Raw genomic sequence first — 25,083 nt, 5'->3', positions numbered from 1 at the left:
GTGTGAAGGAACATGCCCTCTTTCATCGTTATCGAAAAATATACTAATGTATGCAGCTACAGGTTAACCGTTTGTCATTTCAAAACATGATAAAGGTTTGGAAATCAGCTGCCTCATTTGTCTTCATTACCTGAAAGGCAAGGCCGCGGGGGGACATTTCCAGGTGGGGGCCCACAGTATCACAGCGCGCCCAAGCAGACGGGGTTTGCCGCCCCCACTCGCAGCCCGCCGACCTGCACCTCTGACCTCGCCCACCCCCCTGCTGGGTGGGTGTCGCCCCCCTGCACCCGCTCCCCGCACAGCTCATCTTGGTGAGGAGCTTGCGTTAACTTTCCTGCTGTCTGTTCAGGGTCGGCCCCCTGTCTCATGCTGTACCAGGCGCCGGGCTGCAGCCACCGCTGGGGCAAGGACATGCCGGACGCCGCGCTGACCGACCACCACCGTGTGCCATCGGGGGATCCCTAGAGACAGGTATGTTTGGGAGCGGGGAGCGTGGCTGCGGGGTGACTCTGAGCCCGGAGATGTTGGAGCCCCGGGAGAACGCAGCAGGACCCTCCCTCCCCGGGGCCAGCACTCAGCAGGGAGTGGGCGGCCTCCTCTCCTCCTCTGGCGACAAGGTGCTCCCAGGGGTTGCATTTCAAGGGTATTTCAGAAAATTAACCAGGAGTCAAGCAGTAGCAAGAGAAGAAAAAGTGCATGCATTGTCCACGGTCCTTGTTATCCATGGCCGGTGTTTGGAGGGTGCGCGGTGTCAGCGGGGGGCCGCCGTGTGCCTCGAGGAGCGGTCCTTTCCACTGTCCACCCCGGCTTCTTTCCCCATGCCTCGTTCCTCGTCCTCCCCGCCCCCGCCTCCGCCCCCAAGAGATACAGTTTATTGCGGATCCCGCTGTGCAGGAAAAAATGAGGAAGTTCAAGTACATGCTTCGCATCTGAGGGCCTAACAGAGCGTGAATCCTTTAAGCTTCTTTTCGATTCCTGTGCCCGGGGGCCGAGTCTGGAGGGAGCTGTCCCCGCAGCTGACTCAAAAGGACCCTAAAAGTGGTGCCGGGATGACACCCTTGGTTCCAGCAGGAAGGCCCCAGGCAGAATCATGAGCCAAACAGATAAATGAGACAGGACAGTATTTACAAATCTGAACTTCAGTAGAATTGGCCCGATTCTTAGGAACACTGGGGAAATTCATGGCCGATGGTCCAGACTTTACCCAACCTTCTGGAGACGTCTGTAGGGCAAGGGATCTGCTCCTATTTTCTCCCAAGTTAAAAAACAAACAAAAACAAAACAACGTATCTCACACCTGCCAGAAGGCCGGTCCTCAGAGGGCACTCGAGGAATTGCAGGCTGGGTCAGCGGAGCGTGAGCAGGCACGGGAGGGGGCTGGCAGGCCACGGTCTAGGAAACGGAGCGTGTGTCTCTGGCAAAGCGGGGTGGGCGGCCGTGTTCGGGCCCCTCGGCCTCACTTGGGTCTTGCTTTCACAGCCAGTGGGTGGCCGTCTGCCGGGTCTCGGCGGGCGGCCGCCAGAGGAAGAGCGAGTCGAACGCATTGTCCTTTCGATGTAATTTTAAGCTGGTCACGGAGCCCTGTTCTTGCACAATGAAACACCGCCCAGCTGACACCTGTGAGGAGGTGGCCCAAAGACTCGTGGGTTATTTTCTGCGGCACAGCCTGGGACCCGACTCTGAAGGGGCCGCGGGCACACTCGGGAAGTGGGTTCAGGGAGCAGAGCGGAGAGGGGACCGAACCATGGAGCACTCGTGGTCGGGGGCTGAACGCCAGCACCGCCCAGCCCCGTGTGGGGGCACCCAGCCCACTCCCAGTTGTCACTCTTGGCAGCGTTCACACTCCCACTCGAGGGTCTTGCACTGCCTGCGGGACAACCAGCTTTCTCCCGAAGGGGGTGTATTTTCCAAGACCAAATAGCACGATGACACGTGGGGTGAAAAGGCTAAGGTGACGTGGTATGGCAAAATAGATGAACCCTCAAAAACGTCTGAATGATGCCCTTTGGAAAATAGTTTTATTTTCAGCATCAAAAAATGTGTGAGTGATAAAATTTGGGAAATAGTCCATTTGCAGCAACTGTGAGATGAGAACACCTGATGGATCCCCGGAGCGGAGCGGGCTCCGGCTCTGGGAAGTGTTCAGTCCTCTCCCCGCCCAGGTATTTGACGGTCTCACTGCTCACTTCAACAGTGTAATTGCCAAGAATAAACAGAAACTGATCATTTTTGCAAGAATGATGGTAACAAAGTAGCTACTTTGCCAGTCAGTAAAAGTCACGAGGGAATACCAATTTTGCATTTTTGTTCTGACCTAGAATGGCCCCTGCTAATGAAAATTAGGGCAAAGACAGAGCGTATATAATATCACTCCAGGAAACGCTGATATTTCAAAACATCACCTTCTTAACTTAAAGAGGAAGCTGTCTTTGTTGTTGTTTGTTAGGGGATTTTCATCTTTGCTTCTCAGGCTTTGTAAATACTAATGCTTCCCTTTAATTCATGAACAATCTCACTTTTTGAAACTTTAAAAAATACTAAAATGGCTGCCTTTGTTGTCATTGATTTATACATTCTTGTTCTACCCAGTGTGGAATCGTTAGAGAGAGAAAAAAAACAAGATTATTTTTGATCAAAAGTGGCATAGCTCTGATTAGCAATACTTAAGTTTATTTCAGAAAGAAATGCAGTAACCAATAAGTGGCTTCTGTCTTCTGTGTTGGGACATTTTCCCAGTGTCACTCGTAAGTTGAGCAGTGAGTTAGGTGAGCAGTAAGTGAAGGCGTGATCATGAAGAAAGGGAGCTTTTTGGTATTTCCTGAAGGTATCCAGCGAGCCCATGTGCAGCTTTTGTGGTCCCACCAGAATTTTATCTGGGAAATACTGTTTAAACCACTTAACATGTTAAACTGAAACAACGACAGTCATTTGAGCTAGTCCAGAACCTCGGTTTTGCTGTCGGAAGATCCGAAATGGGGGTCAGAGTTTCGTTCTGCACCAGCTGCTTGGTCTTTGCAAACGAGTCTTGTAAATTGGGTAATACTGCCCCCCAGCCCCCCGCCCCGCATCAGGATCAGTGGGGGGCCGGGTGGGGCGGGGGAAGCAGGAGGGCTGACCTGGAGGAGCTAGGGGCACCACACACCAGGCGGCTTGACCCTCAAAGTTAAGTTCCCATGAAAACGGCTTTTCCGACTCTGCCGAGGAAACACTCAGGAACTCTAGCTTCCCGTTCCCAGCAAGGGACCCTCGGCTGTCTCCCCGGACCGGGGACAGCAGCTGTGGAAGGGACCGCGCCACGCTTTCGAGCTTCGGGGTGGAGGTTTCCACTCTCGATTCATCTCTATCGCCCGGGGGCTGAGGCGGGGAGAGACGGGCCTGCGTTTTCTGCAGGCCCACGCCTGGGTCCACAGACCCTCCGGTGGTGCGTCCACTCCCACTCGGGTCGCCCAGCTGCCCCGCAGCTCGAAGCGTCGCCGTGTCTTCCGCACTCCGGCACGCACACCGCTTTCCCGCATGGGAGTTGTTTTAAGTTTCAGCTTCTCGTCCGAGGGGCCCGTCTGTCAATTCTCATTCACGAGAATGGCCGTGGTGTTTATTTTCCACTGTGGTGAACCGCCCCTAGCACAGCTCCTGTTCATGGGGCCGTCCTCAGACCACCGTACGCTCCTGCTCGCTTCCTCTCCCCGGCTGTGCCCTGGCGCTATCCCCCCCCCCCCGCCCCGGAGCACTGGGAGGGGTCCCCTCAGAAGCCCCTCCGCTCCCGCCGTGCCCCACACACACCCTGCACCGGAGTGGCATCGGCGTGGGTGGCGACGGGTGTTTCCACGTCCTCCTGCGCCTTGGACGGGATTGGCTCACATTTGTGTTTCTAGCGCGTCCCAGATTGCTCGTAACTGTTTGCCCGTCGGCCAGGGGCTGCATTTGACTTCAGGAAACAGCTGCTAGCATCTCCTCCAACCCCCCCCCCCCCCCCGCCCCGGGTCTTCTCCTTCTGCAGGACCGGCGCCATGGCGCCCGCGCTGCTGATCCTGCTGGGGGCCGCGGCAATCCTCCAAGCCGATGGGACTCCTGACGATGGTGAGTGCCACCTGTTCTTACAGGCAGTGACATCTCCTAAAAACCTGAGCGCGTGACAAAGGTGCCAGTGTGGTTTTCTGCCCCGTGATCCCTCTGCTGGGAAATTCTGTGTGGGTTTTCTCTAAAGGGGTGGGACAGCTGTCCGCGCCAGAACGCCAACTCGTTCGGCGTGCTGGGTCGTGAGAGAGTGAGGCTGGCCGAGGGGCAGACTGGCGCTGCCCGGTGGGGTGGGGGGTGGTGCTGTGCCAGGGTGGGTGCACGGGCCCCACAGAATAGAGCTCCCTCCCAATAAGGCTGGAGCTGGTGGCCCCTTGGGGACGTCTCTCCCACAAGGGAGCGCTGAGGAGGCCACAGGACCCAAGGTCAATGACCTCCCCCTGTGTCCGGCTCAGACATATGTCGGTGGGTGGGTTTGGTGTGGAGACAGAGACGAAGAAAACTGTCGTGGGCCCCCCCGCCCCATAGTGTCCGAGAGGACGTCCTCCGGCTGAGGCCAGTGGGCCGTGCCTGCCCTGTCCAACCCAGGGGCCATAGCCGGTGGTGACCGCAACTAAGGCCATGAAGGTGTCATTTCTTTAAGTGCACTTAGATTTAAATAGCCACATGTGGCCGCTGGTGGCCGTGACGCACAGTTTGGTGCGGACTGAACCCTAGGAACCCTAGGAGTGAGGACAGGCCAGTCACAGAGGCCGAGACAGATTCAAGGTCAGTGGGAACACCCTGACCACGCAGTACTCGAACAGAAGCAGGTTTCATAGCTGTGCCTGTGGTACAATATTCTCCTAATGTTCTTTAATGTAAAAGGGATTATTCACACACCCCCAGGGGTAAGAAATGCGTCACATGCTAGTCCCATTCGCAGTGGTAGGATTACAGGTGATTTTTCTTTTCTTTTCTTTTTTTCTCATCTGTGCTTTCCTAAACTTTCTAAAATGAATGAACATTGCTTCTGGAATGGAAATAAAAGCTTTTCTTTTGAAGGCAAAGTGAGAGAGTGGTTAACTTACGAAAATTAAAAACAAAACAAAACAAAACAAAAATAAATCTTTTTCCAGAAATGACTATGTAAGTTGTCTGGTCTGCAAAGCTGTTGGACTTTAAATCGTGATAAGAAGTGCATTTTATGTCATGAACCAGCACTCACACAAACTCGTGAGTGCAGTTCGAGTGGAAAGGAGAGGTTCGTGAAACAGATTTATTGTAGAAAGTATCTTATGGCAATTCAGTGCACAAGACAGACTCCGATGTCTTTTCTGTTCAGTTTTCTTCTGAGTCAGGAAAAACCATGATGAGCCACAGACGGATACATTGTCCCAGCCAATTAGCAGGTAATGGCCCTCAGTTTGAAAACCGTGGTTCTAAAAAACCACTTACAGTAAAATATTCATACTGCAATTAAAAATCTGTAGGTGTTATAGGCACATACTTAGGCAAAGTGAAAAAAACAAAAGATAGTGAGTTAAACACAGCTGTAGCCCTGGCCCGAGTGGTTCAGGTGGTTGGGCGTCGTCCTGTAACCCGAGGGGTTGCTGGTTTGATTCCCCCTCAGGGCACAGGCCCGGGTTGTGGGTTTGGTCCCCAGCTGGGGGGCGTGTGAGAGGCAACCGATTGATATTTCTCTCTACATCGATGATTCTCTCCCTCCTTTTCTCCCTTCCTTCCCCTCTTTCTAGAATCGATAAAAGAAAAAAAATTTAAGGCAGCTTTAAAAGAAAGTCCTCCAAAATGATTTCAGTATTATACCTTCTAATAGCCATAACAGCCAGGATAGTGCGGTGCGCCGTGAAATCGTTTACAACTTTAAAGGGTGCCACTCTGGACCACTGAACCTGTGTGACCTCTTCTTTTTTTTTTTCCCTCGGTCAGTTTCACTTCTCCCACCTGTCAATTTCACCATTAAAGTGACCGGTTTGGCCCAAGTTCTTCTGAGCTGGAAACCGAATCCTGAGCAGGAGCGAAAGGGCGTGCAGCTGGGCTACCACCTGAGGGTCCACACCCCACAGGACGATGACGTGAGTCCCCCCCGGACGCCTGTCCCTCCTTAGAGCGAGTCCTGACGTTGACGCGTTTTCCTTCCCGAAGGAAATTTCCACTGAGCAAAACGGCCGACACGGCCGAGCACCAATGCATGCGGGTCCTCAGCAGCCCAGGACGCTGTAACTCGGGGACCACTCTTTCTCTTAAGAAAGCAAGTTTAGCACCTTCTGAGGTACAGGAGATTAGACGTGGGTTCCGTCTTCTCTAAAATAGCCAGAAAAACAAAACAAAAGCAAACACAAAAAAAACCCAGAAGAGGTTGGCTAAGGAAAATGGGAGGACAGCAGCTGACCGAATCCTGGTTCCAACATTTGCAGCCTTGACCCTGGACACGTCCATCTCAGGCCCGGCTCCCTCCAGGGTCACGTTCAAGCACCTGGAACCTAGCGGGTGCCCGATACAATGAAACAAAGGGCGAAGCAGCTGCCGGGCATGGAGTGTTTTTCAGTCCCCAGGGAACTCTAGAGAATTTTCTGTTGCGGAGTCAGCGGCGGGAGAGACCGGGAGGGGAGACAGTAGGTCAGAGGGAACTGGAGGCTTGTTTGCAAGCTTTTGTTTCCTTGTTTTTTAAGAAGAATGTGTTTGTGTATCGTAGAGGAATAGATTATGATGTTTTCATTATACTTTTTTTTTTTTTAGAAAAAACATGAATACAGGCTAGAATTGGGTAACTTGTTCACTTTTAAAAACCACTTTACGGGAGGGTGTAAAAAGCTGTGCACATTTAACGCACACCGCTGAGTGAGGCGAGGGTTACGTGTGCACTCGTGGACCCGAGGGTCTGGTTTCTGTGCAAGCCCGTTCCACCGCATTTGATGTGCCACTTGAGAACGGGAAGGACACGCACGTCTGTCGAAACCAGGGTTCCCAAGGTCGTTTCCCTGGGGTGCATCATGCCTCGTGGGCTCTGTTTTCAGTTCGAACTCAAGCACACCGGGCGCAGGTACGAGGCCGCCCTGCATCGAGGCTTCTCGGCCAGCGTGCGCACCATCCTGTGGGAGCGCCGCCCCAGCCCCGCCAGCCGCTGGGTGTCCGCCGAGCTGAGGGCCCCGCCAGGTGAGCCGGCTTCTGAGGGCCCAGTGGACGGACTCTGGACTCTGCCGGTGGGGGGAGGTCAGGACCCTCAGCAGCTCGCCCTTCTCCAGGGCTCCCCCAGGGCCCCCCCCCCCCCCGTTTCCTCCGCATCTCTGACGTCCCCGCCAAGGCCGCCTTCCCGTCTTACCGCCCTAACCCACCCTGCGGCACCTGCCAGGTCCCTGCAAACGCCCCTCCCAGCCCCCACTGCCCTGTCAGAAGCTCAAAGGGTCGTCAGGTCCCTCGTAGGCGGGTCCTGAGGGACCTGCGTGGATTCTCTGCTCTGCTCAGGTGTCTGACCGTGACCCCGAGCGCTGCGCTGGGCACCCAGCTGCTGAGACCGCCGTCCTGGCCCCTCTCCCCGGAATAACCCTGCACCCCAAAGCCCTGGCCCTATTCCTCTCCCCCTGGATGACCCTGGGCCCCAGTGACAAAATGACCTTATAACTGACTCACCCTCAGCCAAGAAGACCCCCCTCTGTCACTTGCAGCTGGGTCTACAGGCATGCGCGTGGGTGGGGTCTCCCTGACCCTCAGCCCCCTGCGCCTTTCTAGTCCCCACAGGCGCGCTCACGGCTGGTGTCGGCCGCGTGTTCCGAAAGCGCCGGACCCCATGGTGCCAGGGAGGCCGAGAGGAATCAGGGCTTCCCGGTCAGGGAGTCCGGGGAAAACCCTGGGCGAAATGACGTGAAGGGCCCCATTTGAAATCTCCAGTGTCCCTCAATGTCCTGCTGTGGCAGTCGGACTAGACCACACGTGCTTGTGTGGCGTCTCACGGGGCGGAGTTATTTCTCAGCGTCCCTGAACTCGTGTCCTTCCGAGCAGCCGTCCACCTCATCCAGGATGCCTGTGGTCTCAGCCTCGAGGGTGACCAGTGGCCTTGGAGCCCTTCCCCAGCCAAGTCTCTCCTTGGCAGCCGGGAAACCAGGGCCCAGGGTGGGTAGGACCTTGGTGGCCTGGCCAGCTGTTGACAGGTGTGCGTCAGATGACTGAGGCCACTGGACACAGAGCTCTGAGCGCTCCAAAACGTCCAGTGAGTCGGCCCCACACAGCCGCCACCCCCAGCGCAGGGGGGAGCTCTCCGGGGTTACAAACGCGCCCCCTTCCCCCAGGGAGCTGGCCGTTGCGAACAGCAGGTTTCTACACACGCGTGATGACGATCACTCTTCGTAGGTGGAGGAGAGGTTCCCAGCCCCTGGGGTTTCTGAGGACGCTGGAGGTTCAGAGGATGTCATGATCGTTTCTTGTTCTTCTCCTTTTGGACCCCCCAGGGTCTCCCGGAACCTCAGCTGTGAACTTAACTTGCGTCACAAACACGGCGGCCGGCGGCCACCCCGAGTCCAGGCCCTACCGAGTTTCTCTCCGCTGCGCCTGGCGAGCTGGCGAGGAGGCGCCCTCGGACACCCAGTATTTCCTCTACTACAGGTTGGTGCCTGCCGGCGCCGCCGGGGCAGCGGGGTCGTGTCCTCCGCTCTGGGAAACTCACGGGTGTCCCTGGTGCAGGTACGGCTCTCGGACGGAAGCGTGCCGCGAGTACGGCCAGGACGCGCTGAGGAGAAACGTGGCGTGCTGGTTCCCGGCCACCTCCATCGACGGCAAAGGGCAGGACGCGCTAGCCGTGGGCGTGAGAGGCTCCAGCCTGCGGGCTGCCATCAGGCCCTACGACCGGCTGTTCGCCCTTCACGAGATCGGTGAGGCGGACCGGGGCGGGGGCCGCGGTGGCGAGGGAGGGCTGCGAACGTCGCCCCCTCGGCCTCCTGTCCTTCCTGCCGCTGCAACGGGCCGGGCTCTGGGCCTTGGCGCTGGCACCCCGGGGTCGGGCGACCGGGTTGTGGGAGCTCAGTGAGCTCCTGGCTCACACCCACTGGGCGCCAGCAGCCACCCCTCGCCCCTGCCGACTGTGGCCACAGAAATGCCTCCACACACTGGGTGTCGGGTGTCCCTGGGGGGGCAAAGTCTCCCCCAGCTGGAAACCATGAGGCTGCTGCTGAGAGATGTCACTCCGTGTCTCAGCAGCTCCCACGGGGGTCAGACGTTTCTGCCCGAGGGTCCTGGGCGGATGAGTAGCATCTCCGAGCAGTTCCGACCCCCTTGCCCACGAGGCAGGCCCCCAGCCCTCCTCGGGTGGCCAGGCAGCCCGTCCTGAGACCCCTCCTACAGCCCTTCTCCACCCCAGTGCGTCCTCTCCCGAGGCTCCTGACTTTGAATGGCCTCTCTCAGCCTGTGACCCTCAGACAGAAACATGTTAGGTGAGGTTGCGTTTGCTTGGGTCTCAGGTAGGAGGCGCTCTCCGTCCTGCCACCTGCACGCACATGTGGGAGCCGGGAGCCTCTCCCACAGCCGCCCTGGAGACTGACGGCCGGGTTTCAGTGGCCGGGCGGGCACTGGGGTGGGCTGTGGGCTTGGGCCCCACTCCCCCGGGGACCAGTGAGGGGACCTCGGACCAGCTGTCCCTGCCCTGGGCCTCAGTCTTATCTGAAAAAATGGGAGGCACGAACCCTTCCCACCAGGTTTTGTGAGAGTTGAGTGTGCTAGTGTTACAAAGTGCTTGGAACAGCAGCTTGCACTGATACCCACTAAGTGTGCCAAATACTGTTGTTTAAAGGTCGTGGATTGGCTGTGGCGTATCCACAGTGAACGGAGTATACCTTGGTTGAAAGAATCACAGCATTTACTAACGAGCAACGTGATTCCAGTCCATAGCCTATGTCCTAGGTGATTTAAACACGTCACGTTCACGACAGGCGGGGGTGCCCACGCTGAGGAACTCGGGGAACACTGCAATTGCCGTGAAAACAGACCGAACCCGATACCGACCCCAGGAATTCACTCATTTGCTTTACATGGCGTTCAGTCCACTGGGGCCAGTTCCTCAGGTCCCTAAGACAAACGAACACTTTTTTCGGTCACAAACTTTCTCCTTAGGGAGCGGGCAGGCTCTGCAGCCAGCGGGTCCCCTCTGAGCGTGTCCCCGTGACCGGGTCACGGTGAGGTCTCAGCCACCCAGCCTGAGACAGGAACACTCCCCTAGAGACACTTCCCGCCGAGTCACATGGCCCGAGACGGTCGCGAGAGGCCTCAGGGGAGAGGACTCGGTTCTTGTTTTAGAGCGGAGACAAATTTAGCCCAAGGCACTGTCGCTGTGCAGGGGGCACTAGTGCTTTCCACCCCGGCCAGACTCCCCGAGCGAAGGAAACAAAAGCCACAGCCCGAGAGGGGCAGGGATGCCCAGGGCCCGGCACCTGCTCCGGGGAGGCAGGGCCTAGTAGGCGCTCCGGGGCGGCCGCTCTCCAGGATCAGTTTACTCCCCGACTGGGGCAGTTGAAAGGGGTGGGGGTGGTCTTGCCCGGCTGTGAGGGGGGAGGAGGCCCCACCGCCCAGGGCGGGGTGGGGCAGCAACCCCTGACGGCTGCCCCCGGGGGTCTCCTCTTCCCCGGGATGAGGCAGGAGTGTTAGGGCAGCTGCAGGAGCCCTGCGTGCGGCCTGGGGTCCGGGCACACACCCCTTGAGGGGGATTCCCTGAGGGGTCGGTGGGACCTGTCCGCCCCAGCTCACCTGGCCTCTGCTTGTCTGCCCCAGACCAGGTGAACCCCCCGGGGAACGTCACGGCGGAGATGGAGGGTACGCGCCTCTCCGTCCGCTGGGAGAAGCCCGTGTCCGCCTTCCCGGGCCACTGCTGGGACTACGAAGTGAAGATTTACGGCAGGAGGAGGGGCTACGTGCAGGTAATTCTCCAGGCCGCCCCCAGGTGGGACGGCGGCGGCGCTCTTTCAGGAAACTCCTAGAAGTTCTCCGCGGTGACCGCACTGCTCAAGGTCGGCGCTAACTCACCTCCACCCAGGCGTTAGGGAAACGAGCCCAAGCTCACCGGCCCTGTGTCTCGCGAGGAGACACGTGTAGTTGGGAATCATGCGGGGGATCCGATACAAACACCGCACTCCTGCCGGCGGGGGGTGGGGGCGGGGCGGCGGGGGGCGTGTCAGACGGCGCAGCCACTGGGGGAGCAGCAGGGCGGTTTCTCAAAAATTAGGGAATCCCCGCACGACCCAGTGCCGCACCCTCGCGGCGAGCCCCTCGCGCAGTCGCCGCTCCCTTTTCCCGGGACGGTGGGGCACGGAGGACGAGGGCACTGGCCTGGCCCGGAGTCACAGAAAACGAAACGAATTCCATTCGGCTCCATGTGATTCAACAAACATGGACAGATTGACTTCTCCGGAAGGATGCTGCGACTTTGTTTAAAAATAAGAAAAGATTTCTCTTTTAAAACCAGGGTCATAGGCGCTGGGCCCGACAGAAGGAAAGGTTTGCTCAGTGCAGAAACGGGGTGCATCTGTGGGGTCAGAGGCCATTTCAGGGGGCGGCAGGAGAGTCGGGTGGGGGTGGGGAGGCGACCCCTGGACATATGGATATTGGCCAATGGCTGCTGTGGCCGTCCGAGCCCCAGGTGATGAGAGCTAAAATGCTCAGTGCTCGTGGGGTAGGGGGTAACACTCCCGGGGGCATTTGGGTGCGGGAGGGGCCAGGGGACTAGCGCGGTGGGGTGACGTGGGCCAGGAGGGGGAACGGAGGAGAAGGGTTCCTGTGGGAGAGAACAGCCTCATTTCAGCACCAGGCCGAGTCACAGCCCGTGGGATGAGACGGAACCTTCCAAAACTGCTGTTTTGCCCATGAAATGGGTGGAGTAGTGGCTGTGTTCCTGTGATTCGATCTAGTGGTTTCTTTTTTTTTTTTTTTTAAGATTTTATTTATTTATTTTTAGAGAGGGAAGGAAGGGAGAGAGAGAGAGAGAGAGAGAAACATTAATGTGCGGTTGCTGGGGGTCATGGCCTGCAACCCAGGCATGTGCCCTGACTGGGAATGGAACCTGCGACACTTTGGTTTGCAGCCTGAGCTGAATCCACTGAGCTACGCCAGCCAGGGCTTGATCTAGTAGTTTCTTAAGCTTGGCCCAGACACAGGTCACTCCACGTAACTCAGTGACCCATGAGTCAGGTGTCAGGGTCCCTGCATCACAGGCCGGGGTCTGGGGGGCGGCAGCTCGGGGAGGTCGAGGACTGCCCCACGGGCAGCTGGAGGCAGAGCTGGAACTCAGCTGCCTGACAGTCCCTGTCTCTCTCCTGCCCATGCGCACCTTGATCCCCCCCGCACCTCGACCCTCCGCCCCCCTCCCCAGAGCTGTCGGTCAGGGAGCAGCAGGCGGTCTCAGTGAAGGACCAGGTACTCCAGGCTTTGTGGGCCGGCCGGTTTTGGCCACCATCTCCGGGCTCTGTGTCCGGGACAAAGGCAGCCGCAGGCGGCACGGCAGTGAACGGGTGTGGATGGGCATAGGCCAGGGACACTCTGTTTGTGGGGCCTGACATTCCGATCGCATGTCACTTTCAAGTGTCCCGGAATATTCTTCTTCTGAGAGTTCTCAGTCACTGAAAGACACATAAAGCCCCCTTCGTCGCTGGGTCCCAGGGGCTCACAGAGTGTAGTGTGCCAACGCGACACGGGACGGGAAACCAAGGGGCCCTGCTGGGACCTGTGAGTGCGGATGAGGAGGGGCGGACGAGAGGCGGGATTGAGTTTTGTGGGGGCGGCCAGGCCTTCCACCCAGAAACGCCGTTTGGGCCCCGACGGCCCCGACGGGCCATCGCAGTCTCACAGTTGCCCGTTCTGTTTATTTTGGCCGCTAGAGAGCTTCCCCCTGAGGGTGACTCGTCCACCGGAAGTCGCCCGAAATAAACCCATCGTCCGCGTCCTATGGATTGCAGACGGGTCCACTGGGCAGAGTCCCGCCCCTTATGTGGGCCCCCTCCCCATTCTGGTGGTTGGCGTTGCTTAAATCACGTGCCTGGAGATTACTAGAATGCTCATTTCTTTCCCGTGCAGATAGAAAATACGACGGCCAACAAGTTCAACACCACGGTCAGCGACGTGTCTCGGTACTGCGTGGTGGTGAGAGCCGCCGTGAGCTCCACGTGCAGGCGGCAGGGGCTCTGGAGCGCCTGGAGCCAGCCGGTCGGCACCGGTGAGTGTCCGGGAGCCCAGCGTCCCTCGCCCAGGAGCCTATGCCTGGGGGAGGCAGGTGACCCTGGAGCGTGCGCATTCACACGGGGGCGTCGGGACTCCGCCCGGGTCCCGGCGCCCTGTCTGCTGCCAGTTCGCCACCGCCTCCGGGACCAGAGGTGGGCTGGCCCGGAGGCCCCTGACTCTCAGGGGGTCCAGCTTCTTGCCGGCGCCGGCTTTCCCAAAACCTTGTACCTGTTTTCTTTTTCAGATTATCTGATTCTACTTCTATCCTGTTTTTTTTGGATTTTCCTTCTTTTTTTTTTTTTAAAGATTTTATTTATTTTTAGAGAGGGAAGGGAGGGGGAGAAAGAGAGAGAGAAAAAAACATCAATGTGGGGTTGCTGGGGGCCATGGCCTGCAACCCAGGCATGTGCCCTGACTGGGAATCGAACCTGCGACACTTCGGTTCGCAGCCCGCGCTCAATCCACTGAGCTACTCCAGCCAGGACCTTCTATCCTATTTTTTATAACTGAATTTTTCATCTGGGGAAAATCGTAGGTTCATGTGCGCATGTGTCGTCAGACCTAAGGCGGAGCGAGCTGGAAAAGCTTGCGTCCGGGCTGCGTCGGGTCTCGGGAAGGAGTCACCTCTCCCGTCACCGCTGCAGGGGGCTGAGCGGTGGCCGGAGTACTGGGCTTTCCGCCCGACTAGCCGGTCCCCCTCCCCTCCTGGCGTCCCCATTTCCTGGCCCCCCGAGTTCTTCCTGCCCCTGCCGTCCCTGCCGTTTCTCATTCCGTCAGCCCCCGGAAAACCCGAGGGGAGAGAACCAGGGACCCAGAGTGAGAGTACATGTCAGTCTGGCTTTTAGCTTCTCACCCTCCAGGGAGGCGCTGGTCAGGAACTGGGCTGGGAGGGTCTGCCCCAGGGGTGCCTCGCCGCCGTCATTTGGGGCAGAGTCCACTTTCTTACGAAAATGAGCTGGTCGGTCGTGCTGCTCACCTCCTCGGTCCGTCGCACTGGAACCCACGCCCCCACAGTGGCCAGTGCCACTGTGGCATTTTCACCCCAGTGACTGGCAAACACCATGGGTCGCCCGGCCCCTCCGGGACCCTGGGCGGGACTCTCCTTCCCCCGAGGGGCAGCGGTCAGGCTGCCCAGCTCGGGGTCCTGCAGGCGACTTCCCTGCCACGACCATTGCCTGTCACAGCCTCGGTCCTCTCCCGCCCAGCCCTGTTGATGGCGCCCGGGAGCCTCCCCTCCCTTCCACTCTCATGCTAGCCCCCGCCTCGGCCGTCGCCTCATTCTTGGACATCATCGAGTCCTCCTCCTTTATTTCGAGGTCGGGGAGTGGAGCCCCTGGGAGGCTGAAAAGTTCTGTCGTTCTCAAACAGGTTATTCTCGGATGGCGTGTGTCCTTCTCCTGCAGGTGACCCACATGTTGGTCAGTGGCGTGGAGCGGGCCCATGCTCGCCCAGTGACTAGCTAGTGAGGCGTGGGAGGGGTCCGTTCTGACGGATGAGGGACAAGGGGCCAGAGGGGCCGGGGCTGCAGCCTGGCTGGGGTGGGCACGGTGCCTGGCGGTCAGGTCAGGGGGCGAGAGGACCGCACCAGGGAGTTGGGGGGGGGACAGCCAGCCGCCTGTGCTCCCGGCCTGGCCTGAGACTCGGCCATGGTTGCGTCCGCCGGCGCTGGGGAGCCCAGAGGAGGGGCAGATGCACTTCTTAAAAACAGAACAAGCGGTTTCATGGTATCAGAGCCCCCATCACCTGCCCTTCCTCCACCGGCTTCTGGGCCTTATCTCGAGAGCTGACTTCCCACTTTCCGCGGCCTTCTCTTCGCTGAACTTGCTTCACTTCCACGTTCTGCTGCGCGCTCACTGTTTGGGCCTCTCCCGTTCACCGGCGCCCGCACCCCAGGGGAGCCCGACGCCGTGCACGCAGCACGCGAGCGTGGGAGCAGAACTTCCCGCTGCCCCGTCCTTCCCCGCTCCCGGGGGGTGTCCTGGGTGTCCCCTGCACTCGTTGCTGGCCGTGCCGTGGGTCTGGCTCAGTCCCTCTGAGGCCTGCCTCTCGGTGACCGGGCTCAGCCATGGCCGGTCACAGGCCTCGTCTATTGCCCCCCCAGGGCTCTGCCCCGGGCACTGAAGGCCAGGGTCTCAGCGATGCAGAGCAGGTGCCTGCCAATGAGACCATCTGGTTCAGGGAGATTTAGGCTGAGATGTGCACCCGTGACACCGGGCTCGGCACGCGGGTGAGGCCCACAGGGCGCCTGCCACCTTCGGGGGCGTGTCCTTCCACAGCAGGGGCCTCCCGTGAGAGGGGTGAGGCCGGAGCCGGGGGCCTGGAGACTTCGGACTGGGAGGGGAGAGCGGCCCCATCAAGGCCGGTGAACGGGTGGTGCTGCCCGCCTCCCTCCGGCTTGGCGTTCGTGGCTGTGGCCGTGAGGAAGCCCGGCCCCTCGGCCCCGGGCACCCGAGTCAGAGGCTGAGGGGCTGGACCCACCTGGGGGACCTCTACATGGTCACCTCCACCTATGTGTAGGGGGTGGGGATGGGGTCCCCCCCTGGCCCCTAGTGGCAGCCCTGCCTTCTGGTTCCCAAGCCTGCTCCTTCTTTCTCTTTTTTTCCTGCTGCCTGGAGGGGCAGGGCATGTCCTAGGGCCCAGAGGCCAGGTGGGGACTCGGTCTGGGACAGGGTGGCGTCCAGGCCCCATCTTTTGCCTCTTGACCCCATCCCAGGGCACACCCGTGCTCCCCCTCGCCTTCCTGGGGTTAGGAAACAGGAGAAGTTTCCTGAGTCCGAGGCCGAAATCGGCGGGCACCGAAGTCACCAGAAACACCGGCACCAAACACCAGCACCGGCAGCCGAGCGCCCGGGACGGACGGACAGAGGAATGGGGTCCGGAGGGCTCCGTCCGAGGGGGCCCGGCTCGGTGACTTCCCCTTTGTGGGGCTCATCTCTGCGTAACCACAGAGCGGTGCCCGCCGGTTTCCTGAAAAGAAAAAAAAAATCTTTGAGTTTCTCCTTGAGTCAGAGATAAAGTTCAGGTTATCTGGAAATACTCGTTCTTAAGAAATCCCCCGAGACCAGAGACTCCGGCATTCAAATTAATGACCTTTTCGGGACCGTTGGTTGGAATGACATGCTAATCATTTCCACCCGCAGGACACGTGTGGTCGGTGGGGGGGCCCGGCCTCCTCTGTTCTGTGTCCCCAGAGTCGGAGGAAGTGCTGACTTCGGCTCACTCGCTCGTGTCGCCGACCCTGGGTCCCCTGCACTGATGAGTAACTGAGCAGCAGGGGCCCAGGGTCACTTCCACTCGGTGCTGAGCCCCTGGCAGCTTGGTCCGGTCTCACAGGCCTGGGCGTGCTTCCTTCGCGGTGAGCTGACCTCGGCCCCCTTCTCCGGGGTCCTCGGCCCTGGCACACCACAGACGCCTGGCCGGAAAAATGACCGCCTGGCCCGCTCCCTCTGGGCAGTGACCCTGGCTTTGAACCCGTGCGCGCCCTGCACGCGCCAGGGCCTTTGTGGGGACTGAGAATTACACTCAGGCACCTCTCTGCTCCTGTGAACTCGGCGAGAATCTCCGCTTAGGGCAGGGAGCGCCGAAGGGAGCGGCCGGAGGGTGGTTTAACCGAAGAGATTTTTGTCATCACGGCTGGAGCCGACATGGGCCGTTATCAGGCTCAGGCACCCCGGCCGGGCGTTGCACCACCACGTGAGACGCAGCGGGGCGGGTGCGCCGCCCTGATAGTGTTTACACTCGGCCGCTGCTTCCTGCAGACCCACACGTGCCCCCCGGGGGAAACAGGACTTTCCCCTCGTGGGGCTTGCGCTCGGGGTGCGTGAGTCCGGAGTTTCTGAGTGTGCTTCCCAGGGGGCTGGCATCGAGGCTGAGCATGCGGGGTGCGCCTTGGGCACCACGGGGGCGTGGAGCCGGAGGGAGGGGGCCCTGGTTCGGGGAACTCCCCTGGGATGGAAGGCCAATGGGTGCTGGAGGCGGCAGCACCTGCTCTTCCCGGTGGGTCGCGCTGGGTGTCAGCTCTGAGCATGTGCAGTGGTGACAACTGGGCCTGGTGGGGCCCTGGGTCTCACCAGAGAACCAGCTGTTGACCCTCCAGCCGCCTGTGCGGTCGGGACGTCGGAAGGTGTGACTCTCCAAGGCCCTTTTTTGCATGACTGACGAGGCATGGCTCTGGCTGTGTGTAAAATAGCAGATGGGAATTAAACTTTTTCCAACACTAGGCCGCAGGGTTTTAATAAAGGGACTCATTCCCACCCAGAGCCTACGGAGCACCGGCCGAATCGCTAGTGTGTGTGGGTCAGCCTGGTTCACACGGAGACGCGGCCGCAAACCCAGCCCGGTCCGGGAGTGGGGACACACAGCCGCGAGTGTGTCCAGCCGGACAGGGGACGCCCAGGAGGGTGTTTGGTGACAAAGAAGTGCTTGGGGTGGGCTCGGGGGTGTGCCTGCCTGTGCAGGCGTGTCCTGGGGTGGGGGACGGTGGTGAGCAGTCGGGGCTGCACCCCCCACGCCCTTCCTGTTCCCTGGGGAGGCCACGCCCACCCCGCCACTGCAGAGAGGCCACGCCCACTCCCCAGTGTTGCCGGGAGAGGCCACGCCCACCCCGCTGGGGTGCAGCAGGAGTTGCGCGGAGAATGTGCGGCCCTTAGGCACTTGGCAGAGGGTCCAGTCGGTACCCGGGAGCACCGTGGCCGGGGGCGCGTAATCACAGGTTGGGGAAGAAGCTGCTTCCGTTACCGGCGAGCGTTAGACTCACCGCGACTCGCGTACACGGTCAGCCTCGCGCGCACTACTCGTCGGAGGTTGGGTTTGTTCAGGGTGAGCGTCCGCAAAACGCGGGACGCGGTGGCGCTGGGCGCGGAGGGCCCTGTTTTCCCAGGCGAGGGGCCGAGGCCGCGTCCCCGCGACCTGGGGGCAGGGCACGGGCCCAGACCAGGCAGGGCCCCCCCACATTTAGGATGGGCACCTTGGAGGGGGGGTCCATGAGGTCCCCACCTGGGAGGGCAGCGCGCTGCTGCCCGCCCCGCCCCTTTCGCTCCCCCGGCGGGGCTCAGCTCTGGCTTCTCTCCGTCTTCCCCCTCCAGGACAGGACGAGCAGAAGCCCTGGACCGAGTGGCTGCTGATCCCGCTCACGGCGTCCCTCTGCGCCGCGTTCGTCTGCTCGCTCAGCCGCAGGACGTAGGTCGGGGCTTCCCGGGCGGAGCGTCGGCTCCTGCTCTCTGGACAAGTCGGTGGGGGGCTTGTTCTCGGGTGGCGTCCACGGCACGTCCGTGCCCCTGGGCGGCCTGTCCGAGGTGAGCGTGGACCCACCCAGTGGAAGCTGAGAAACGCCCGCCCTGGTTCACGGACCCCGACACCCAGATGGAGCACGGTGCCGCGGCAGCCTTACCGCCCCTTTGGGAATCTGCCTGTGGGCTTTCCGTTCACACGGAGGTTCTTACACACGTGTCCTACGGTCCCGTAGGGCCTGGCCGTCCCCCCGCCCGGGACTGCCTCTGTCCGCGCACCACCCGTTACATCTCAGGCTCAAGGAAGGCGGTGCCAGGCTGGGAGCACTGTAGTCCCGCCCCCGTGCAAGCCTGGCCGCCATCCGTGGTCCCCGAGTGGCTGGCTGGCTGTTCTTAGGTCAGACACATGCTAGACATGACACGCAGGCCTGGTGGCCCCCCCCGCCCCCCCTGCCCCAGGGACCACGAACGGCCCTGTGAGAACGCCTCGGCCATTCTGGCATTCAGTCCCCAGTGCGCCCTGCAGGAGGCCCCCGGAGCCTGTATTCCAGTCCAGCCCAGGCCCAGGCGAGCCTTCGGAACAGACTCACTATTACAAATGTGTATTCCAGGGGCACCCTGGGGTGGGGTGGGGGTTGGGGGGTGGGGCATCTCAAAGTAGAGGAGAGGGAAGTCCCGTGGGCCAGCACCGTGGGGGGAGGGCGCTGACCTTGCACACACCACACGGGACATGGGTCTCGGGTTTGCAGAGATCAGGCCCGGTAACGTGTGCTGGCATGAGCGGCTACCCTCTGCCTTCCCGGGAGGTTCGGCCTCCCCAGAGCCCCGCGGTGCCCCCCACCCCCCAGGCCAGTGACCACGATGACCATGTAGATGTTTCTTGGAGGTGTTAGCCCCGGTGTTAACGAGGCCAGTTTTCGGCGGGATGCTAAGGACCTGATTCCCCCGCTTCTCCGGTTTCAGGGGTCACATGTGCACCAAGCTGTTCCCACCGGTTCCAGGCCCCAAGAGTGACATCGGCGATCTCGTGGCCACCGTGAACTACGAGGTAATGCTGGTGGTTCTCGGCGTGTGTCCTGCCCGCCCAGGGAGGGGTTTCTCCCGACGTGCCCATTCTCGGGCCCTTGGCACCGGTCCCAGCCCCCGGGCTTCCCCGGACACTGCTGACTCGCCTCCGGCTGCTCCAGCAGCGTCGCCTGTTGGGAGACATCCCTTCCCCAGGGAGTCGGGCCGACGTCTCTGTTGAAAGGCGGTTGTTGGCGTGTGTGGGCTGGGGGGCGGGGGCCTCTTTCTGGACCATCCGTGTGGCCTCCCTGATCCGTTCGAGCATCTTTCTGCCGGTGCAACGCTGTCTTTACCTGTAGGGCTTTATTCTGAACCCGCAGACCAGCTCGCGTGGGGCCTCTAAGCACCTTTTTTCAGGGCTGATTTTCTTACTCCCGGTGGCTCTCACTCTGTGTGAGTGTTAGAGCCAGCCTGTCGCTTCTGCAGAGAAGGCTCCTGGGGTCTGGACCAGAACCGCGTGGCGCTGCAGGTTAATTCGGGGAGAAGGGACGTCCCGGCACCACTGAGCCTTCTGCTCTGTAAACACGGCACGGCGGCCTGTTTATGTGGGATTTCTCTAACTCCTCCTGGCGCTGCTCGCTGGTTCTCAGCTGGTTCTCAGCGGGCCTCTGGGTGACGGTGCTGCCGGAGCTGGCCTCACGCGGGATGGTTCCTTAGACCTGGTTACTTGGAACTGCAAGCCCGTTCTATAAAGAGACAGGCAGTAAGTGCTCGAGGGCGAGGTGGTTCATCTCAACGTTTCCTGCGCTGCCCTTGTGCCGGGAGAGCAGCCGCAGATGACGTGCACACGGCGCCCCGGTTCTGCGCCAGCGAAGCCTCATCGCACAGGCAGACGGCCGGGCGGCGCTGTCGCGCCCGCTGGGGTTTGTGGACCTCTGTTGCAGCCCAGGCGATGTTCTCAATGAGTCTAGTTTTCCCTCTGACAAAGCCCTCGTGATTGGAGGCACCTGCTGGTGCCTCGTTGTAGGGACAGCCAAGGGACAATCGGGCAGTCACCAAGTGAGCCATTGCAATAAAGTGGGACCCTGGGGGAGCAAGAACCCCCAGCCCACAGCCCCATCTTGGTGGCCAGGGGAGCAGCCTGTGCTCTGGTGGCCTCGGCTTCTGTGGAGGGATGGTGGGCCCCAGGGGGGACCCTCGGAGCTGTGCCGTCCCTGTGCCCTCCTGGCAGCGTCCTGGCCCTGGGAAGCTGGCTGGAGCCTGTGGCCTGGCCTCTTCGTGGGGCAGCTTATCTGGCACCTGACTTCCCGGCAGAGCCCCCAAGTCTGCCTTTCGTCCCCGAGGCTGCCGGAGGAAACCAGCTGAAAGCTTGTTGTTTGCTAAAATCAAGTTGTGTGTGACAACTCGGGGCAGACCGGCGGATTTCGGAACAAGCAAAGATGAACGGCGGAGCTCAGCACGCCGGGCTGCTCGGGCACTCCCTGTCCCGTCTCACACTGCAGAGTCATTCGGAAACGAGGGAGAGCCCCAGCTGGTGTGGCTCAGTGGATTGAGCACCGGACTGCAAACCAAAGGGTCGCTGGTTTGATTCCCAGTCAGGGCACACGCCTGGGTTGCGGGCCAGGTCCCCAGTAGAGGGCACATGAGAGGCAACCACACACGGATGTTTCTCTCCCTTTCTCCCTCCCCTCTCTAAAAATAAATACAATCTTTAAAAAAGAGTAAGAGACAGAGGGAGGGAGAGAGCGGAGAGAGGGAGCACAGGTGGAGCTGGGAAAAGGCGACGCTCGGACTCTACCACCAAACGCAGACCCGCCTGGCCCACTCCTGGGACCTCTGCTGCCAGGCTGACGGGGGGCCTGGGAGTGTGGGGTCGGCAGACCCTGGGACACGTTCGACTGGTGGAAAGGAAGCCCCTCACTTGTGGTCACGACTCGTGCCCCTGAGCGTGGCCGGTCCCCCGGGCCTGGGACCGGGGTGCAGCCGCACCCCGGTACGCCCAGGGCCATCCTCAGCAACATTCTCCTCATTCGGACCCGAGGTAGACACTGACACCCCAAGGACAGACACGTGGGGTGGGGTGAGGTGGGGGGGGTGGTGAGAGAGGGACCAGGTGGCCTTTGGCAATAGAAAACAAGGGCTTATTGTTAAAAAAAAAAAAAAGAAGAAGAACCTTATTCTGAGCTTTCAGTTTGCTGGAGACGGGTCTCCAGACACCCTCATTTTTTCGAGCAGAGCCAGAGGGTGCCCCTTCGCACGGGGCGCAGGGTGGAGGGCGTGGCAGTGGGCGGGTCCCGGCCCGACCCGCGCACAGCCCTGTTCAGGCAGACGTGAATGAGGTGTGAAGAACACGGTCTCTTACAGGCTGTGTTACTTTTTTTTTAACTTAATTTTTCTTTTCTCTTAAGATTTTTATTTATTTTTTAGACGGGTAAGGGAGGGAGAAAGAGAGAGAGAAACATCAATGTGCAGTTGCTGGGGGCCGTGGCCTGCAACCCAGGCATGTGCCCTGACTGGGAATCGAACCTGCGACACTTTGGTTCGCAGCCCACGCTCAATCCACTGAGCTACGCCAGCCAGGGCAGGCTGTGTTACTTTTTACCGCCGTTTTTCTGATTCACTTCGGGACTGTTAGTAATCACCAGGACGGGACACAGCAAGTGTGCACTGTGAGCAGATCGTGACAGAGCCATTAAAAAGGCTGAGGCCAAGGCCCATATAACGAAAAGTAACATATTGCCTGATGTGACACAGAAAGACGTCAGTTTACGAAGCCGTTTACCCACTGGACTTCGTGTAACTGTAAATAAAGAGCACACGCAGAAACGAGGGCCTGAGGAGAAAACCGTGGGCTGTGTTGGGGGGGAGGGTTTATGTGTATCTTTTGTCTTCTGTCTACTCAATTTGCCACACTGTCTTTAGTGAACGTTGACTGCTTCTAGAAGCCAAACAGACGGAAAGCCACTGTGGCGGACACCCAGGAAGCACCGTGGAAGGCCGCTCAGGGGAGACGCTTTGTTTTGCAGAAAGGCGGTTCCGGCGAAACAGAGAGCGAAGTCCTCAGCTACGTGGCCGTGGACGAGGAGCCCGAGGTCCTGGAAGACTTGGTGTTCTGACCGGGCGCCGGCCCGGGCGCACCTGCCCCGGGAGAGAAGGGCCAGAGCGATCTCTCCGGGCTGAGCGGAGACCAGAACTCACCGAGCCTCGCGCAGCCGCGGCCGCGCACCCGGACGCAGCTCTTAAAACTGTGGGTGCTGCACCCAGACCTCCTCCCGCCCACGGAGGGGGGGTGCGTCCCGGGGGATGAAGAGGACCCTCTGTGGGTGGGATCAGTAAACCTCAGCGTGCTAACTGGTCAGGGGGAGCCGGGTCTCCGGAAGAGAGCGCGGAACCGAGAATGCCCCCCCGGAGGCCCACGAGGGGGGCGGACTGTTCCCGCCTCCCGCTCAGAGGATGAGGTTCGGGGCACAGACCTGGTGGAAGCCGCCCCGCCCTGTGCCAACATCACGCGGCACTAAAAGGCAGTCTTGCCCCCCCCCCCCCACCCCGTGCCCGTTTCAGGTAACAGACGCGCAGGTGGGTGCAGGTGGGATGACAGCTGTTAATACGAGCGGCCGAGAGCCGTCTGAGTGTGCACCCTGAACAGCTCGTGTCTCATCCCCCCAAATGTCCCCCTGGCCCCTGGGCTCTGGTCCTCGTCTCTGAGCCAGGGCCCCCCGGCAGCCCCTCAGCTCAACCCCTGGCCTCCTGTACCCCCCTATTTTGAAACATCTGTAAAAGGCACGTGTGCCGGTCACCCCACATCCAAAACTTTCCTTGACCCGTCCCCTTCAGGTTCAAGGCCCTTCGGAAATGCTGGCCCCTTTTCCAGCGTGTTAGCAGCGTTCCGACCGCATTCCCAAGGTCGGCCCGGTCCTCGAGCTCCTGGTCCATCCCGCACACCTCCGTGCCCGCTCCCTGGGGGGGGATGGGGGGGGGAGCCGTTCACTCTCTGAATCTCATCGGCATTTTACCTGCGGAGTCCCCGCTCTCTGCTGCCAGGACGTCTCCCCCTCCATTCCGGTCCCTCCTCTGTGAGTCCGCCCCGTCTCTCACTGTGCTATTTATGGTATTGACACCCCCCCTCCCTTATTTAAAGTGTAAGACACTCAGGGCTGAGAACAGAGTCCCGCCGCTCTTTGTGGGTCTGACCCCCCGAGTGGGGGCTGGTCGGCCTCAGCCGGGCAGTGAGAGCGGAGGTGAGTTTCTTAAACGGGCACCGGACTAGCCAGCCAGACCCCGCGCGGGTCTGAAGAGCTGCGTGCCCGTGGCGGACCCACTCACCCGCACCGGGGGGACGGCGCAACCGAGACCACGACAGAGACAGGGACTCACGGTTGGCGCGGCTCTGCTCTGGCACCCGGCAGGCAGCCCCGGGCTCCAGGTGAACAAGCTGCCGGCACCTGCGGGCTCTCAGGGGTCCCTGCCCACGTACGCCCCGTCCGAGTTCCCTCGGTGAGGGAACCGTCTTCACTGAGAAGGTGTGTTACCAGGTTGTCTCATTCATTGAGATGAGAAGTGAAGACGCGCCCCTGCCCGGGGCGGAAGGGAAGGAGCATTCGGCTGGTGGTGGTGGTTGGGGAATTGCTGGGGTCACAGTTCAAGGTCGGCAAGCTTCTTAAAGGGCTAGGGTGTAAATATTTTCAGCAGCGAGAGCATCCGGTCTCTGCTGTGGTTGTGTTCCAATAAATCCTTATTTATAAAGAACAGATGATGAGCCAGATGCATGGAGCATAGTTATACTATAAAATGATTTTTAAAAAGATTTTATTTATTTTTTAGAGAGGGGAAGGGAGGGAGAAAGGGAGAGAAACATCAATGTATGGTTGCCTCTTGTGCGCCCCCCACTGGAGACTTGGCCCGCAACCCAAGCATGTGTCCTGACTGGGAATCGAACCTGCAACTTTTTGATTTTGGGGCCAGCACTCAGTCCACTGAGCCACACCAGCCAGGGGTGAAAGCATTTTTTGCAATGTGAAATCCAAGTTTAACTGCATTCAGCTGTGCATGCAGGCCCCACAGACCCTGTCCCAGGTAGCGAGCGGCACGCCCTGCGGGCAGACCCAGAATCACACGCTCCTTCCCCGAGGGAGGCCGGCTGCCTGGGGGAGCCCTACTGTCTGTCCCTTGTACGGGAGTCCTGTCGGGGACATCCAGAGATGGATGGTAAATCCTTCATTTTAACAGGCCAACTCCTCAAATCACACGGTCGGCCAAAAAGCTCATTTAGTTTTTTCCGTGCGGCGGCTCCGGTGGCCCTTGGTCGTCTGTAACTTCACTCGAAACAGTCCTGTTAGGTTGTGTCGGGACGGCTGTCGCATCAGCTGTGCGTTTAAATGACTTACCAAAATTTGTGCACTTTTGTGCAGCTATTTTCATATTGAAGATGGAAGAAAATAGGCAACGTTTTTGGCATATTACGCTTTATTATTTCAAGGACGGTAAAAATTCAACTGAAACGCGAAGAAGGGTTTGTGCGGGGTGTGGGGAAGGGGCTGTGGATGACCGAACGCCTCAGGAGGGGTCTGCACAGCTCCGCGCTGGAGGTTTCCTCGCTGGGCAGAGCTCCGCCAGGTCGGGCAGACCAGGTGAGGTGGTCAGCGGC

The 25,083-nt window shown here is 59.9% G+C and overlaps 2 protein-coding genes across 2 annotated transcripts in view; one reads left to right on the top strand and one right to left on the bottom strand.

Moving 5' to 3' along the window:
* The first annotated feature begins 4,007 nt into the window (after nt 1-4,007).
* IL5RA (interleukin 5 receptor subunit alpha) lies at nt 4,008-22,585 on the top strand. Its single transcript, XM_036031500.1, has 10 exons — nt 4,008-4,077; nt 5,884-6,089; nt 7,032-7,170; nt 8,460-8,613; nt 8,692-8,879; nt 10,768-10,913; nt 13,063-13,201; nt 18,291-18,384; nt 19,398-19,482; nt 22,466-22,585. The coding sequence occupies exons 1-10, from the start codon at nt 4,008-4,010 to the stop codon at nt 22,553-22,555; spliced, it is 1,311 nt and encodes a 436-aa protein (XP_035887393.1). The 3' UTR covers nt 22,556-22,585.
* Nucleotides 18,576-25,083, bottom strand: part of CNTN4 (contactin 4) — a 249,765-nt gene continuing 243,257 nt past the window's right edge. Inside the window, 2 exon segments of the mRNA XM_036030242.1 lie at nt 18,576-18,590; nt 19,643-19,646. The gene's annotated coding sequence lies outside the window, so the exon portion shown is untranslated.

The sequence above is a fragment of the Phyllostomus discolor genome, chromosome 7 (genome assembly GCF_004126475.2).
Source record: "Phyllostomus discolor isolate MPI-MPIP mPhyDis1 chromosome 7, mPhyDis1.pri.v3, whole genome shotgun sequence".
In the NCBI taxonomy this organism is placed as follows: domain Eukaryota; kingdom Metazoa; phylum Chordata; class Mammalia; order Chiroptera; family Phyllostomidae; genus Phyllostomus; species Phyllostomus discolor.
Note: the sequence above shows the minus strand (reverse complement) of the source record. Positions and strands in the feature narration are given on the sequence as shown.